The sequence below is a fragment of the Lolium rigidum genome, chromosome 5 (assembly GCF_022539505.1).
Source record: "Lolium rigidum isolate FL_2022 chromosome 5, APGP_CSIRO_Lrig_0.1, whole genome shotgun sequence".
In the NCBI taxonomy this organism is placed as follows: domain Eukaryota; kingdom Viridiplantae; phylum Streptophyta; class Magnoliopsida; order Poales; family Poaceae; genus Lolium; species Lolium rigidum.
Window position 1 is genome coordinate 256,715,940 of NC_061512.1, and position 18,367 is coordinate 256,734,306.

General features: G+C 45.1%; 1 protein-coding gene across 1 annotated transcript; it reads left to right on the top strand.

Moving 5' to 3' along the window:
- The first annotated feature begins 9,288 nt into the window (after window positions 1-9,288).
- Window positions 9,289-10,838, top strand: LOC124655429. The gene is made up of 3 exons (XM_047194324.1): window positions 9,289-9,550; window positions 9,730-9,905; window positions 10,136-10,838. The coding sequence occupies exons 1-3, from the start codon at window positions 9,365-9,367 to the stop codon at window positions 10,314-10,316; spliced, it is 543 nt and encodes a 180-aa protein (XP_047050280.1). The 5' UTR covers window positions 9,289-9,364; the 3' UTR covers window positions 10,317-10,838.
- Window positions 10,839-18,367: the final 7,529 nt, after the last annotated feature.

An 18,367-nucleotide genomic window follows, 5' to 3' on the forward strand; every position in this document is an offset into this window, starting at 1 on the left:
TCCCTGACTTGCGGGACCGGGTAAGAAATGGAGGACGCTCCGCGCGACCGTCGGTCCGCGGAACCTGACGCATATTTGGGCCAGGTTTGCGTCTCCGCGGACGACCCGGTCACTTTGTGTCACCCTAGACGCATTTCCGATCACGGCGGACGAAAACGGTCGCTCAGCGTTCGTTTGCATTCCGCGGCTGGAGATGCCCTGAGCTTGGTGAATAAGAGGATTCATATTGGGGATACGTTGAGCAAGCGTCCTCTGGAGATGTTCTTCTCCCATTCAGCCCTTGCTGGATCTGCGAGCAGCGCTACCTTGGGCGGCGCGTTTTTGTCGAGTTCGAAATTGGGCCGGAACGAATCCTGAGAAGGAGTGCATGTCCAAGTCGAAGTCGGAAAGACTTGGTCCAACCCTGATAAAAGAGGACCAAGCGCTCAGATCCTCCGACACGAAAGAACGAGGCCTCTCTGAAACAAAATCGATTCCCCGCTGAAGTAGTTGATGGCCATGGCAGCGGTTCGATTTGCGGCGCGGAGGCTAACTGCGCAGCAACCGCAGGCAATTCTCAGGTCGGCCGTCGCTAATGAACAAGGGGTGCTCAACCGCGGCGGGTCACCCGCCTATGCTCTTCGCCGATTTACCTCGTCCGAGGCTTCAGCTGCCAACGCACCAAAAATCAGCACCGAGGTAATAGACATCAGGTCGAAAATATAACTTGTGTGTAGTATTTTGTACTAGATAGATTGACGGTACTGTCGATTAGTTTGCAAAAGTACTTCTATCTATCATAGGGAATTAAACATGCTTTCGGACGGTTGCAGATTGATTCATTCATAGATCCGCAAGTTTTCGCTAACCTAAGTAATAAGTATCTTCCTTCTTGCGTTGGCCAGCATCCTTCTGTTCGAGGGGATAGCCGTCTAATGGCAGCTCAGCAGAAGAAAGAGGAACTCTTCGATATGCTCACTGAGATACAGATGGATACAGATTTTCCTTACACTGTAAGAATGAAAGACAGGCGGCTGCTCCAGCGGCTTTCCTCGCATGTCAAACCCAGACCCAGTGACCCTCAATGGTAAAATGTTAACTGCATTTTTTTTTCCTTAGGATGTGGCTACGGCCAGTATTTGTTTCATTAGCATAAATTCTTTATGACGTCAATATTAATGTTATTACATTCATGTTCAGAATTATTTACTTATCAATATGATTATCAAATGAAGCAATTGTTGGTCAAACTTTTATGTAAAGCAGAAGAAAAATATCTTCTGTTTTAGGCTGAAGCTAGTAATTGTTGGTCAAATTTTTGAAATTCATTTCGAAGTATCCATATCTATAAATTTGCTATACCAGATAGGGTCAGGTGGTATAACAATAACAAGAAGATTGTCTAATTGTTATACTGTTGTTGCCTTATAAGCATATAACATATTTAATTAGTCTCATCTTATTTCATGCAGGCGTCGGTATTTTGGAGAACTCAATATCAATTTTTGCTTGGGTGGTGCAGCAACTTTCTTAGCTACCCTTTGTATGTGCGAAAAATGGAGTTTATTTTTTGACCGGAATAAGCAAGCACTGGGGTTGGATAGTAACGGCAAAGCCAGTGTCTCCTCTACAGATTCCAGCATTGAAGAATAGTTTGTATCAGTCAGTGATCGTTTGAACTTGTAAATTAATCATTCAACCGGTACGTGCAAAGACAACAGGAGCGGCGGTGGAAAAAGCTACAAACCCATCTAGGGTTTCGTCCTCCTCGCCGGCGATACCGCTGGTCCGCTCCGCCTCCGGTGGCCTTGGGGCCTTGGAGGTGTGGCGGACCACGGTCCCTCGCCGGCGGGGAGTTTCCGTTCTTAATTTAGTTTGCTTTTCAGTCTCTTCTTTGGGATGTTGAGGCGGCGGCTACATCCTGAAGTCAGAATAAGGTCCTCCCCGTCCTATCCTCGCTCCGGCGGTGCATCTAGCGCTGACGGAGGGCGCGTGGAGTTGTGTGGCCGTCGAATCTCCTGGGATCCGGTCGGTTTTCGTGTTTGTTGGTGTGGTTTCATGTCAGTCTCTTCCGATCTACGGTTATCATCATTAGCGATGGTTGCTGCTCTAGTGCGTTGGTTCTTTGGGACCTTAGCACGACGACTTCTTGTCTGTCTACTACAACAAACTCTACTACGACAAGCTTTGCCTGACTCCGGCGATGAAGGGGCGAGGACAGCGGCGCGCCTTCGGCTCGTGCTAGTATCTGTAGTTGTCGCTAGGTGGTCCGAGTACCAATTTGTAATTTTTTTTACTTTTTGGGCTATTTGTACTACTGTTGATGATTATTAATAGATCGGTGGATTTCTCGCAAAAAAAAAGGTGATCGTTTGTGAGCTTGAGTTATATATGTAGCCTTAAGAAAAATGAAAACAGCATTTCAAAGTTTCAAATAGTTCTGAGAAAAATCTGCATGTAGTTAAAGATGTAACAAGAGGCCGAGGCCGAGGACAAGTCCGATGCCCATCTCCAAGGCAGAGACACCGACCACGACGACAGCGGCCCGACATGGGATCTAGAGACCCATCGGCCGGACATTAGCGAGGAGGTGACCATTGCGATGGCAATGGCCTATAGCGAGCTTGACGAGCTTGCTATGTGGGACAACCTCGCTGTCTAGCTTCGCGAGTCATCGTTGGCGCTGGAGAGGCCGGCGACTCCTCCGACCACGCCGACACGTACCAATGATCGCACGCCGACTCCACCACAGCCTCATGCTACACCGACGGTCTGGTAGCAGTCACCGCAGACTCCCCTTCCTCCTCCGCCACCGGTGTACCAGCTTCCATGGTGGATGCATGCCGGAGTTCATCGACATCGTCAGCGACGACGAGCTGGTCATTTTTAATTTCTAAGATTTTTGATGTATTTTTACTATTATGTAAATTATGGGCTTTTCAATGAATTTTCTTTTTATGAGTCGAGCCAATGGGACACCCCTAGATGCAAGGTGCGGTCGTTTTCGACCATTCGGTCTGACGCAAACAGACAAATGCGGTCGGTTTTGCCATCCGATTTGCGTCGGCCCGCTAGAGATGTTCTAACTAATATGGAAAGTTTCTATCATTTTGAATTAGCCGCTTGAAAGTTTTTGACCTTTTGTGAGATTTTTCCAAAATTCTTTTCAACCATTTTAAGAAGTTCTGAGATACGCAACCTGCTGACTTTGACAAGAACTGCCACAGCATCAGTTTCTCGCGGGCGCCGGTCGCTAGATAGGTTGATAATCATCTTAATCTGTGGATTGGAAACCATCTACAACTTGCAGAAATTCAATTTGGCACATGGAAGCAGAAACATTTTGAAATGTTAAAAAAAATTGAATAAAAAATTTCTTGTGTACGTATCGACATTTTACGTGCGCACATCAAATTTTATGAAAAATCGACACTTTTTGCGCTCAGAAGAAGTGTTTTTTTGAAATTTTCGTACTCCCTCCGATTCATATTAATTGACTTCTATATGGATGTATCTAGAACTAAAATATGTCTAGATACATCCATATCAGAGTCAATTAATATGAATCGGAGGGAGTAACTGAGTGCGCGTGTACCCATATTGCATTCAGCGTTTTCGGTGAACTGCTCTCCTTCGTCGGCCCACGCGATCGATCACCAGCGTGTGAGGTTGACGCGAGTAGTCACTGGCCGACTGACGGATGGAACGATTTAATGCCACAGTGTACATTACTCAGTTTCATTTCACTGAATTTAACAATTTCTGAACCAATGTACTCGGTTCCGTCCAACCAAAATTGTTTAAAATTTATCTAGATTTGGATGTATCTAGACACTAAATAGTATAGATACATCAAAAATTTGAAAACCTCAGACAAGTTTCATACGACGGAGGGATCATTCAGCACCTAAGTCAAGTTCAGTCAGTTGCTTTCAACACAATTCACGCAAATGCAGCAGCAGCTCGTTAGTTTCAGTAGGAAGCACCATGGACGGCAGGCGTCCCTTGAAAATCCCAGCGAACTTGGTGATGGCACCTCCGTGACCCCGGATTCACCCTCGTTGATGATGGCATGATGCCGACGCGGCGGCAAAGAAGCTTCTACGCCATGGCCGCGACGGGAATAATGGAGTACTGGCGCGCGGCGAATCCTCGGGCTGCTACGCCGGAGCGAGACCTGGTGACGCCAGCGAGCGTCTTCCATCTGTTCGTCGCTGCGATGGGTGGCTGGCTGAGGAAGAACAGGGCCCCAGGCTGGAGAGCGGCGTCGGCGTCAAGTGAAGGACTGGAGAGAGGTTGTGTACGCGGAGGAGTGGCGGTCTGGTCACAGTGAAGAGTGAACCTCAGACTGTTGCTTTCATCACAACTCACGCAGCAGCTAGTCAGTTTCAGCACGAAGCACCATGGACCTTGCGATTTGTTTGTACTTTGTAATCTGAACCTTCATACTTATTGATCAGATGTGTTAGTAAATAATTAAGTTGCAATACTAAATATCTCTTTGTAATCTGAACTGCAATTTCCTGCAACTGCCCTAGAACGCGAGCTGGTCTCTACATCAACTGTCAGAACTGCACCCGTATTGTTTCCCTCTGTCACTATTGTGCAGTGCCTATCATTTGTGTAAAGCAATTGGCGATATAGTGCTGACATTATTTTTCTTTTATTTTTATACCAAACGAGCTCCCCTCGTTGATTTCATATAAACGAACATAACTGACGAAACCAATGGAGAACCAAAGTCACGACTCGACAAGACGACAACCAACATGCAACCACAAGGACCTTGCCGGTTTGTCGGTGGGATGGGCAGCAAGGACCTTGCCGGGTCAGGTAACAGGGGCGGCTGGCCGCGGACGAACAGGGCCCCAGGCTGGAGAGCGGCGTCGGCGTCAAGTGCTGGACTGGAGTGAGGCGGTGTGCGCGGAGGGGTGGCGGTCTGGTCACCGTGTACCGGAGTTGCAGGATTGCAGCCACAGTGCTCGTCGCGGTTGGCGAAGCCGGGCGTGGGGTTCCCAACCCCGCATGCGCACTGGCATCACAGGGAGCGGCAGTGGAGGGAGCTGAGCGAGCAGGGCCACACTCGTCGGCGTTGGCGTGACATGCACCCATGTAAGTAAGAGTCGGGGCAGCAGGAGGGGCGCCAGGGCGAGCAGTTTCGCGGTCGCCAGCGAAGGCCGGCGAGGCAGCCGGCCGCACGCAGGAGAAGGGGAGCGCTGACCGCTGAAGGCGCCTGCCAGAGGCAGCATCAGGAGCTGCAGCCTCCCGGCCGCGTCCATCACCTCTTCTGTCGTCGCGGCCATTGCCTCTCCTGTCAGCGCGGCCGTCTCGGCGGCGGCCTTCATCGTCTCTTTGGCGGTCATCAGTCCTGCGGTCGCCGGCAGGGGCGCAGGAGCGGCTTCGGAAAAGCCGATCGTCCAGGAGTGCCGGTCGTCGTGGCTCGTCGATCGTCGTCACCGTCTCTGCGCCGGTCGCGGTCGTCATCCCGACGGTGGTCGTTGCCGCGGCGTGGAGGAGAGAAAGCACAGTCGCGAGGCCTTGCCTCACCGTCAACGTCAACAACCAGGCGTGGACAACTATGGCGAATGACGCAGGCAGTGAACCAGTTACAACAACAGCTATGACAACTCGCGCAACAGCAGCAGCGTCGGTAGTAAGTATTTTTTACTGTACATAAAACAGCACTTTATTGATTAAATTACATCAATACACAAAGTTCTCCGGATGTAATTCCAAACAGAATGAAAAAACTCGCTAGAGGAAAGCAAGATTTAGCTAAGATATCTTCATTAAGATCGCGCTTCACATGGATAAAGAGATTGACCCGAAGGAGTTGGTCATGGCCTTGATCCATGACCTGTCCATTGTCGACGAGTTGAGGCGCTGAACCAAGGACAAGCAGTCCGAAACCAAGATAGCACCTGGGTGAAGAACCCGGGTACCAGCACCTGATTTCAATTTTTTTTGAAAAATTCTATTTAAATGTTTGATGAAAAATTTGAAATAATTCACGCGCATATATATCACTTGATACTTACCCATGCCATTTTTTTTAAAAAAACAACCATATATGACCTACACAAAAAAAAGAACGAAAACTGAACATTGTTATACTGTTAAATAGTGTACGTGTGTTTTTGTGTAGGTTATACACTTTCATATTTTTGGTTCAAACTTGACGTACACATATCTGAATAAATTATCTATACACATGATTTATGCCGCTTTATTATAATTGTTTTATTATTTGTTTTAAATTTTATTGTCGAAAATTGGTGTTTGCACAAGCGAGAGCCAAAGATCTGCGTCCCTTGCTATGTGTATTACCCGCAAAAAATGTATTATTACCTATAATAAATAATTAAGCTTTAAAAAATAATAAATAATTAAGCTGCAGTACTAAATATCTCTTCACTCTTATCTTTGTACTACTTTGTAATCTGAACTACTGCATTTTGTTGCAACTGCTTTAGGAAGTGAGCTGGTCTCTACATCAACTGTTTCGGCCGTCACTGTGGTGCAGTACTTGTGATTTTTTTACTTGCGCTAGAAGGTGGCGTTCATCCAAGCTGTTGGAGTGCTGGGGAGCATGTTGGTGGTTCAATTGTGAGAGAAACATCCTTCGTCCTAAAGACAGTTGAAAACGAGAAAATCTTACAACTCTAGAGGCAGTTATGTACAATGAATTGTTGAAAACGAGAGCGCAACTTTCTTATCGAGCTGTTAATTGGACAAAGCAAGTTTTGAGGACCTGGATTCAGCAAAGTAGGATTGTGGAGAACACACACACAAGTGTGTTCAGGTGGTCTGGAGTGTAGACTGAGAATTGACATCATGCTCCCGTGAATTGATGACGAATATATTGTCTAACTCATCTAGGTTACTTTATGTTTGAGCTTTTGAAACAAATAATGGTATCTAAGCTTTTTGATGCACACGTTGTTCTCGGTGCTCTTCTTTTGCCTTCTCAGCAAGGATGTAGAAGTGGGACAAGTGGGATAAGTGGGACAAGCTGAGTTGACTCATTTGACTCTAGAGGTTATAGGGCTTTAGAGAATAGATAGTTTAGCTTTAGCTGATCGTGGGTTTGACACTCAAATACTTATCGAATTTTACTACGGTGATCCCCTGCACTTGGGGGTTATCGAGGAACAAAATATTTTATAATGAGCAACAACTTGACGGTACATAAGGAACAACCCCATAAGTTGTGGGGAACAAAACTATTTTTAAGGATGAACACCATAGGGCATATGAGGAACAACTCCATAGGTTTAGGGCAACACTACCTTTTATAATGAGGAACAACTTGGAGGCATATGAGAAACTGTGAGGGAACAAATTAAACCATTTATAACGAGAACAACTTGTAGTAATGAGATGAACAACATAGGTTTAGGGAAACAAATCGATGTATAATGAGGAACAACTTGATGCATATAAGGAACAACCCCATAGGTTGTGGGGAACCAAATTATTTGTAATGAGTAACATCATGGATCATATGTGGAAACAATCCTATAGGATGAGGGGGATAAAACCTTTTGTAATGTGGAACGACTTGAAGCATATATGGCCAACACCACTATAGGTTAAATCTATTTATAGTGAGGAACAACATGAGTCATATAAGGAACAACCTCATAGGTTGAGGGAAACAATCACATTTATAGTGAGGAACAACATGGAGGCATATAAGGAACAACCACATACGTTGTGGAGAACGAAATCATTTGTAATGAGAAACAACATAGATAATATCAGGAACAACCCCATAAGATGAGGGGAACAAAACCTTTTATAAACAAACCCATAGGTTGAGGTGAAACAATCTTTTATAATGAGAAACAAATAAAAGAGAATACCCGGGAAACCATACAAACATAGAATAGCGAAAGAAATCAAGAAAGAAGAATAATAGAAAAACAAATAAAGCAAAAATAAAAATGTAACAAGAAGTTATAAGCATAATAATCTAATTAAGGAATAAAAACAAAATTGGAAAAACACAACTGCACAATGCGACAAGAAATTTAGGTCCTCAAGGAATAAACATATATTAATTCACTATACGAAAATCAAAATATAAATAAAAAGAATAGAACTAATTTTTTTATCTCCTCCTCGAAATAGGCTTTCGTCCTGCTTTATAAATAAATCAACCACATCCATACAATATTCGAGCACAAGAAGAAACTGAAAGACAACATAAGGTCTGTTGGGGCCACATCACAACACGCTTGAAAGAGAAACAAGCTATACACCCTAAGACATAGGGCAACTCATGGACTGGATGGAGTAGATAATCGACATGTCGCTGCTAGAAGATCCTCCAACATGTTGTCCAGACGATCCTTGCTCCGTTGTCCATAGAGTGCGTACCACTGCTGCAACAAAGCTAAGAATTTAAAGACAGAGTCAGAGGCGTGTCGAAGAAAGATATATACGCTCCGTCACAAAATTGTTACGCACAGTCCACATGTCCAGGTCAAAATTGAAAACTGTAACCAGAAGAGGCGTCTCCTCCTATCGGTATTGTCTGCGTGAGCCTCAAGGAACTCACCGAGGTCTGTAGCCTGCCACTCAGACCCCAAAGCCTCATGGATGAAGCTCCAAAGAAAATGTGCAACGGGGAAAGAGAACATGATGTGCGTCGTAGTTTTCGGAACCGCACACAACGGGCACAAATCGTTACCCGGCCCATTCCGCTTAGCAACCACCACGCTAGAGGGGAGGCAGCCTCTAAGAAGTTGCTAAAGGAAAATTTTAGTCTTAAAAGGAAGGGGCACTTTGAAAAGCGAGGACGTCCAAGAAAGGTGTGGCCCCCTAAAAAGGCCATATATGATGATCTAACCGAGAATATGTCAGACACAGCTAGGCGCCAGCTAGGGTTCCTACCGACGGCAATGGTCCGTCGGAACGAGGGGTGGTTGCGGCGGTGATAGTGGTCGCGAGGCGAGATGGAAGAAATTTTTTGTGCATTTTTGGCTCTGGTGGCCGCTAGGGCTTGCCCGCGGTGTTTTTTCTTCCCGCCGGCACCCCAGCTGGTGAGAGATCTTTGAGAAGGGCGAGTGGAGATGCTCTAACATCGCATAGCTATAGACAGTTTTTTGGTTAAAATTATGGGCAGGCCACGGCCCAGTAGGCCTAAACGTAGATCCGCCGGACCCAAGCGGCAAGCCAGGCTTCAGGTCTTCGACTTGAAAATTGGGCTGCAACAAATCCTGAGGAGTGCATGTCCAAGTCGAATCGGAGATAGAGTCGAGTTCGTTCAGGCGAACGAAAAGCGAGTCCCCCAAAATAAAAAGAAACGGAACGCCCAGATCCGCCGCAACTAGAGAAGGAGGCAAACGCACCAAATTTCGATTCCCCGCTGAAGTTCAAGATGGCCATGGCGGCGGTTCGATTCGCCGCGAGGAGGCTCACTGACCAGCAATCGCAGGCGATTCTTAGGTCGGCTGTCGCGAATGAACAAGGGGTGCTCAACCGCAGCAGCTCACCCGGCTATGCTCTACGCCGGTTCACCTCATCCGAGGCTCCTGCTGCCAACGGATCAAAAATCAACACCGAGGTACTACGCCACGCCCTATCGTTTTAATCGGAAAACCGACTTCTCTGCAGTATTTTGTAGATCCATGGAACTGCCGTTATTTCTTCACTATGGAAATTACTCCGTATTTCTTTTCGTTCGCACTCTTGATTCATTGATATATCTGCAATTTCCTAATCTAAGTATCCTGCATTGGCCAGCATCCTTCTGTTTCAGGGGATAGCCGTCTAATGGCAGCTCACCAGAAGAAAGAGGAACTCTTCGATATGCTAGCTGCGTCACAAATGAATAAGGATATTTCTTTCACAAGAAGAATGAAAGACAGGCTGGTGCTCATGCGTCTTACCGCCCATATCGAAAGAAATAGCCCTGAATGGTAAATTCTTAACTATATTCATCCCCAACAACCCCATATTCCTCTATGTATGTGTTTTCTTATCACCTCCATAGTATATATTACTACTCTCTCCGTTTGCTTATTATATATTCATCCCCAACCACCCCATAAGTCCAATTGCGGTGAGAGAACGACCACCCTATATTTCTTAGCTTCCTATAAAGTATAAGCATAATAAGGTTTTATTAATCTCAGCTGATCTCATGCAGGCGCTGGTATCATGGAGAATATGCAGTTTTTAATTTCTTGCGTGGTACAACAGCTTTCTTCTGTTTGATTTATCAAATGGAAAAATGGGATGATTCTTCTCAATGGAATAAGCAAGTTCAGGGAGCAGACAGTAACAGCAAAGCCAGTGTCGCCTGTGCAGAACCAAACATTGAAGAATAGTTTGTCAGTTGGTGCAGCTTTTGTGATCTTGGCTAGGGCTAGCTCTTTGTTTTAAAAAATTCGAAAACAGCATTTCAAAGTTTCAGAAAATTTTGAATGTAGTGAAGATGCAATAATACTACAAGTGTGCGAAATCTCAATACAAAATACTACGGTACACAAAAATGACGAAAAGTATGGAGCTCAGTACACATTTTCAAATCCACATTGTTCGGATTTGCCATTTTTCTGTAGCCCATAGTATAAAAGTATTTTGCATTGAAATTTTGCACGCTTATGGTATTACATCCTTATGTACATATTGATATTTTTCAGAACTTTTTGGAACTTTCAGATGTTGTTTTACATTATTTTAAAGAAAACACCGACTTACCTGCTGTGTATCAAGCTCTGATATGATTTTCTGTTAGTTCGTTTGTCTTTACTAAGAACAGTATGAACTATAGCAGACGGACCAAGTTAGTGTTCTCTTTTATGATCACGGATGAATGGCAAGATATCTGAATGTTACTTTGGTGCATCTGTTACTATTTTTCTTCGAAGAAGTTTTACTATGGATGTCGGATGAACAAGGGCAGATGGATTGTACCTCCACAATAGAATGTGGTCTCAACAAAAATGGTGTGCACCCGCAACTTCCCTCTCAGAAAATTAGAACAATGTACAGCCAACGTACTAGGAAAACTGACCATGGAAATTGTGGGAAAAGGTTTAAGTGAAACGGTGTTCTCCAACAAAATAAAGTGCAAAGAATTCTCAGAACATATTCCTCAAATGATTGGTCGATAATAGTTGAACCGGTATGTACAAGGACTCAGGCGGAGGAGAAAGGAAGGCGGCCAAGAAAACCCATCTATGGTTCCGTCCCCTCGTTGGCGATGCTGCTGGTCCGCTCCATCTCCGGTGGTCCTGGACCTTGGAGATGTGGTGGACCACGACCTCTCACCGGCGGAGGGTTTTCGTTGTTAGGTTGTTTTCAGTGTCTTTTCGGGATGGTGAGGTGGCGGTTACATCCTGAAGTCAGAATAAGATCTTCCTCGCTCTGGTGGTGCATCTTGCATTGACGGAGGGTGCGTGGAGTCATGTGTCTGGCAGATCTCATGGGATCCGGTCGGTTTTCGCGTTCGTTGGTGTGGTTTCAGGTCAGTCTCTTCCGATCTACGGTTATCATCTTTGGCGACGGTTGCTGCTCTGGTGCGCTGGTCCTTTGAGACCTTAGCACGACGATTTTCCGTTTATCTACTACAACAAGCTACTACGACAATCTTTGCTTGGCTCCGATGATGGAGGGGCAGGGACAGCGGCGCGCCTTCGACTCGTGCCAGTGTAGTCGTTGCTAGATGGTTTAAAGACCTGTTTGTAATTTTTATTACTTTTGGATCTATTTATTTGTACTGTTACCGGTGATTATTAATAGATGGATGGATTTTTTGCAAAAACAAACTTATACGGTACAAATAATGATTTTTCTAGTAGCGTGTTATTTGAAAACCAACATGTGGTTAGAAACTTAGAATGGTTAGGAGGGCAGTGGCACTTCCACCAGAGTTCAAATCCGTTTATAGGAGTGAGTGTATGTGCGTATGTGTGAGTATCTACAATTATACCGTGTTTCGCAGGAAAGAAAGTAGTGTGTTATTTTTACTTGGCATTTCCGTTCAGGTCGGCCACGTTTTAACAATCAACAGTAATATCTTCTTGAAATTTTGAGAGCATGCAACTAGGAACCTTATCTATATCTAATAATAAAACAATGATTGTTTCCTTGGTTCTCTGGGTCAACCTGCGACGTGCTCCACTCCCCTTCGCGTGACGGAATCGAGATTGGAGCACAGGTACGCCCGACTCATGGCGAGCGCATGGCTACGAGCTTGCGCCTCCACTGCCAGAGCATCGCGGCGATCGGTGTCCCCATAGAGGCTCTCGAACAACGCGATCCGAACATACTGCTCGAGGCCGTACGGAATGTCGTCGTCCTCATCGTCATCGTCGGTGATGTCGTGGATGACGACGTCCGTGGGCGGGGCCGTCGACAATGGAGGAGCCGACGCAACTGGCCGCTGCTATCTCTGCCCTCGCCTTCGCGAGCTCCGCCCTGGCAACGGCGAGCTCGGCCTGGAGTTTTGCCATGGCCACCGCCCGCCGCTGACGCTCCAGCGCGCCCCTGCCGCCTCCACCGCCGCCACCTCCCCGTCTAGATGCTCGGCCTGAAGGGCGTCGGCGACGAGCTGCTCATCATCGAACACCTCCATCGCGCGGAGCTCGGCGAGGTCCGCAACATCCGGGTAGACTTGGGGGGGCCATCTGAACAAGGTGAGCCTAGGTGTGGTTGTGCTCGGCCATGGATGGATGCTAGGGCTTAGGTTGAGGTCTGCCTATTACGCCCTCCGGCGTCCACCATATATAGCCACGACGGGGCGGGAAACGGCATTCACATGCAGGTTGTTTCCGGCGAAACGTGCCAATTTGTTGGCCATACGTTGGAACCACCGCCCTCGCACGGGAATCGGTAATCCCCGGCGTCAGGCCTCAACGGGACGTTAAACCACTATTACCAACCTTGAAATTGTCAGTTGAAAAAAAAATGCGTCTGCACTGGTTGGATACCCCGATGCAAATGGTTCGCACGGTCCGTATGGCTTCCATGAGCCGACGCAAACGAACGCAGGCGATTAATTTAAGCGTTCTGAAATGCGACACCCGGTGGAGATGCCCTTATCCAACAAGTCTTAGCAGATACTTGCACGGGTAGCTTTCTTTATCTGACTGAATTGGAAGAGTAATCCTCCCTCCTTCTTTATTTAAATCACCCTTCCATATGAATTGTAAAGATGTTACTCGCACTAGATCTTTAGTTTAAGCTAAAGACCCGACAATTTTTATGGATTGGAGCGAGTAGATCCATCACGTGCTAGGAATAATGAACTACTACACACATTTGTACTCCCTCTCTCCCATTTAAGGATGCATATGATACTACTACATAATATTATCTCTATACTAGGTAGTATCATGGGTAGAAACTCAATTCAGCTCCCGGGATCCCTCTACCGTAAAAAAAAACATATTTTTAAGTGTTAAAAAATTTTGACAAAAAAATTTACATGTACATCTCCATAATATATGTGTATTCGTCAAGTTTCAGGAAACAAATGATATTTTTTGTAGTCTAAGCGAAAAAGAGAAAATTTATCTTGTGACAAGTCTTTGTTTCAGCACCGAATTTTGTCTTTTTTACACACCACACATGACATGTTGATTTTTCATGAAACGACTTTGTGAGCGCGTAGCACATTAAAATGTACGTGCGAAATTTTTGTTTCAAATTTTTTGACATTTTAAAATGTGTCTAACATGTATTTAAAATAAAGGGAGCATACATTTCCATGTGCCAAAATATCACTCCCGGTATCATGGAGTAGTATCATATTCATGCTATATTTATTGTTTTTTAAAATCACAATGTAAATTTGTGTACAAGATTTATTTGGCATTAACTTTTCTCGTTGTTTGCGCTATGATACATTATCTACCTATGTTACTCTAATCTCCTCTCACCTCTTTAATTAACTGCCACATCAGAATTTTTATGGGACCAATGTGTATGATACTAGCTATGATACTACCAGTATGGCTAGCCTTACTGCTTATTGTTAGTATAGCCCATTTGAATGGTAGGGCAAGGCGGTGGCCGCCCTATCATAATTCGTGGCGATTTCCTGTGGAAAAAGTCTATTTCAAACCCTATATTAGTAGAGATTTGGCGAAATGAACTTTGAATTGGAAAATCATGTCGATTGTATCTTAAACTATCAACTTCTAGTTTAAATTAAACCTTTAACCCGTGTGGTGCACCTGGAAAGGATAATCCCGACCGGGATTGTGTGCTGCTCTCGTTGACAGTAGGGCCCACATATCATATCCGGTCTTCTTCCTAAATTTGATCCTATTTTGAGTTATTCCCGAATTGATTCACGGTCATTACAGCAGCTAAGCAGGGATCGATCCAGCCCGTGCTTCGCCACTACTGAAAGAGTATGGAGCTCCTATGCGCGGTTTTGGTAATTAATGACAGTCACTATGGACTAATATTTCATTGAGTTACATTTGTAGAGTTGTCCATAGGCAATGCTTGAATCATATGTTAGATTTAAGATTGCAATAAGAAGAAATTAGCTGCAAGTTCAAAATAAGCCAACTCGAAGAGATCATATGCTTGAAGCTTGCCATTCATATCATGCTCTATATATGTGAAGATGCATCGAATAAAAAGCTCTTTCATAATGGATTATGGGGAAGCAATCCGTAAGAGTTTATCAAGCAAGCACAATTAAAAAGGTGTTCCATATTGTTGCGGTCAAGATCGTCATCATCGAACTAGAGTGAAATACGCAAGGTTAAGGTTTGCTTTTGATAGAGTTTTTTTTCTTAGCGGTCTCGTGGATTATTTCGGAGACCGATTTATAGGCTAGACGTCGTACTATGAAGGAGCTCTCGAGTGAGTAACTCGATCATATGGTTCAAAGTGCGGTCAAACCTTTGCATCCTTGAATCATATTTCTTGGTTGTTATTTGGGTCTTATTCATGTGGTGTTTTAGGGCTTGTGGTCATTTCCACGAAAAGCTCTAGTTCATCGAAAACGGTTTTGGCATGTATCACTTGTTGAGTTTTCGACTTTGGTGATTTTCTGGGTTTCTCATATTGAGGGGTTTGCTGGCGTGTAGTTGACGTGGGAGTTAGAAATCTTGTTCCTTCACGTCCCCGGCAACGGCGCCAGAAATTTGCTTGATGCGTGTAGCTGACACGTCCGTTGGGAACCCCAAGAGGAAGGTGTGATGCGCACAGCGGCAAGTTTCCCTCAGTTAGAAACCAAGGTTTAATCGAACTAGTAGGAGTCAAGAAGCACGTTGAAGGTTGATGGCGGCGGGATGTAGTGCGGCGCAACACCGGAGATTCCGGCGCCAACGTGGAACCCGCACAACACAACCAAAGTACTTTGCCCCAACGAAACAGTGAGGTTGTCAATCTCACCGGCTTGCTGTAACAAAGGGTTAACCGTATTGTGTGGAAGATGATTGTTTGCAAGAAAACAGTAAAACAAGTATTGCAGCAGATTTGTATTTCAGTATAAAAGAATGGACCGGGGTCCACAGTTCACTAGAGGTGTCTCTCCCATAAGATAAAGCATGTTGGGTGAACAAATTACAGTCGGGCAATTGACAAATAGAGAGGGCATAACAATGCACATACATGTCATGATAAATATAGTGAGATTTAATTGGGCATTACGACAAAGTACATAGACCGCCATCCAGCTGCATCTATGCCTAAAAAGTCCACCTTCAGGTTATCGTCCGAACCCCTTCCAGTATTAAGTTGCTAACAACAGACAATTGCATTAAGTATTGCGCGTAATGTAATCAATAACTACATCCTCGGACATAGCATCAATGTTTTATCCCTAGTGGCAACAAGCACATCCATAACCTTAGGGGTTTCGTCACTCCCGCAGTTCACGGAGACATGAACCCACTATCGAGCATAAATACTCCCTCTTGGAGTTACTAGCATCAACTTGGCCGAGCCTCTACTAATAACGGAGAGCATGCAAGATCATAAACAACACATAGGTAATAACTTGATAATTAACATAACATGGTATTCTCTATCCATCGGATCCCGACAAACACAACATATAGCATTACGGATAGATGATCTTGATCATGTTAGGCAGCTCACAAGATCCAACAATGAAGCACAATGAGGAGAAGACAACCATCTAGCTACTGCTATGGACCCATAGTCCAGGGGTGAACTACTCACTCATCACTCCGGAGGCGACCATGGCGGTGAAGAGTCCTCCGGAGATGAATCCCCTCTCCGGCAGGGTGCCGGAGGAGATCTCCGAATCCCCCGAGATGGGATTGGCGGCGGCGGCGTCTCGGTAAGGTTTTCCGTATCGTGGCTCTCGATGCATCGGGGTTTCGCGACGGAGGCTATTTGTAGGCGGAAGGGCAGGTAGAGAGGCGGCACGAGGGGCCCACACGACGTGGCCGCGCGGCCGGGAGGTGGGCCGCGCCGCCCGGCGTGTCGCCGCCTCGTCGCCCCACTTCGTTACGTCTTCGGTCTTCCGGAAGCTTCGTGGCAAAATAGGACCCCGGGCGTTGATTTCGTCCGATTCCGAGAATATTTCGTTACTAGGATTTCTGAAACCAAAAACAGCAGAAACAAGCAATCGACTCTTCGGCATCTTGTTAATAGGTTAGTTCCAGAAAATGCACGAATATGACATAAAGTGTGCATAAAACATGTAGATATCATCAATAATGTGGCATGGAACATAAGAAATGATCGATACGTCGGAGACGTATCAGGGTTCCACCTCTAAAATTCATAGAAATCACCCCCACTTTTTGTTGGGTAGCTCTTGTTGTCCTCTTTACAAAAAAAATTGGTTTCATCCCATTTGGAATTTCCTACCTCGAGTTATTGTGTTTATATATTGCCTTTATTTGGGTTGAAAAGAAAAAAAAGGAAAATGAGGGGGTCGGCCGACAACACCGTCCGGTGGCCGGCACTACCGCTAGGCCCACCGGCTCTACCGCTGTCCACCCGCGGAACTTCCGAACCAGCCCCCGACACTACCGGGCCGCGCCCCAGGCCAGCCCACCTGCGCGCCCAGGCCACCTCCCGCATGATGGCTTCCCTCGCTCTCTTCCGCTCCAGGCCACCCGTCGCTTGCACGCCTGTGACGCGCTCCCCCGCAGCTCGACCAATCGCCACGTTGTTGGATGCTGCGTGCGACCGGTAGTACCGCCGGGCCTGGCCGGTACTACCGGCCCGTGTGCGTTTTTCTGGCCCAACGGGTAGAAAACTGCTAGCCCTTTTTAAGCCTCTCTCTCTCTCTCTTAGTGGTTCTTCTTTCTCTCTTCGGCAACTGGCTCTTCGGCATCTTGTTAATAGGTTAGTTCCAGAAAATGCACGAATATGACATAAAGTGTGCATAAAACATGTAGATATCATCAATAATGTGGCATGGAACATAAGAAATTATCGATACGTCGGAGACGTATCAGCATCCCCAAGCTTAGTTCTGCTCGTCCGAGCAGGTAAAACGATAACAAAGATAATTTCTGAAGTGACATGCCATCATAACCTTGATCATACTATTTGTAAACATATGTAATGAATGCAGCGATCAAAACAATGGTAATGACATGAGTAAACAAGTGAATCATAAAGCAAAGACTTTTCATGAATAGTACTTCAAGACAAACATCAATAAGTCTTGCATAAGAGTTAACTCATAAAGCAATAAATCAAAGTAAAGGTATTGAAGCAACACAAAGGAAGATTAAGTTTCAGCGGTTGCTTTCAACTTGTAACATATATATCTCATGGATAATTGTCAACATAGAGTAATATAACAAGTACAATATGCAAGTATGTAGGAATCAATGCACAATTCACACAAGTGTTTGCTTCTTGAGGTGGAGAGAGATAGGTGAACTGACTCAACATAAAAGTAAAAAGAATGGTCCTTCAAAGAGGAAAGCATCGATTGCTATATTTGTGCTAGAGCTTTTATTTTGAAAACATGAAACAATTTTGTCAACGGTAGTAATAAAGCATATGAGTTATGTAAATTATATCTTACAAGTTGCAAGCCTCATGCATAGTATACTAATAGTGCCCGCACCTTGTCCTAATTAGCTTGGACTACCGAGATCATCGCAATACACATGTTTTAACCAAGTGTCACAATGGGGTACCTCCATGCCGCTCTGTACAAAGGTCTAAGGAGAAAGCTCGCATTTTGGATTTCTCGTTTTTGATTATTCTCAACTTAGACATCCATACCGGGACAACATGGACAACAGATAATGGACTCCTCTTTAATGCATAAGCATGTGGCAACAATTATTATTCTCATATGAGATTGAGGATATATGTCCAAAACTGAAACTTCCACCATGAATCATGGCTTTAGTTAGCGGCCCAATGTTCTTCTCTAACAATATGCATGCACTACAAAGGAAAACATTTTTTT

Bases quoted from the DNA above. Each gene is read 5' to 3' on its own strand.
- LOC124655429 (XM_047194324.1), top strand. From the start codon at position 9,365: ATGGCCATGGCGGCGGTTCGATTCGCCGCGAGGAGGCTCACTGACCAG. The intron at 9,551-9,729 runs GTACTACGCCAC...TGCATTGGCCAG, and splicing joins GATCAAAAATCAACACCGAG to CATCCTTCTGTTTCAGGGGA. The intron at 9,906-10,135 runs GTAAATTCTTAA...GATCTCATGCAG, and splicing joins GAAAGAAATAGCCCTGAATG to GCGCTGGTATCATGGAGAAT.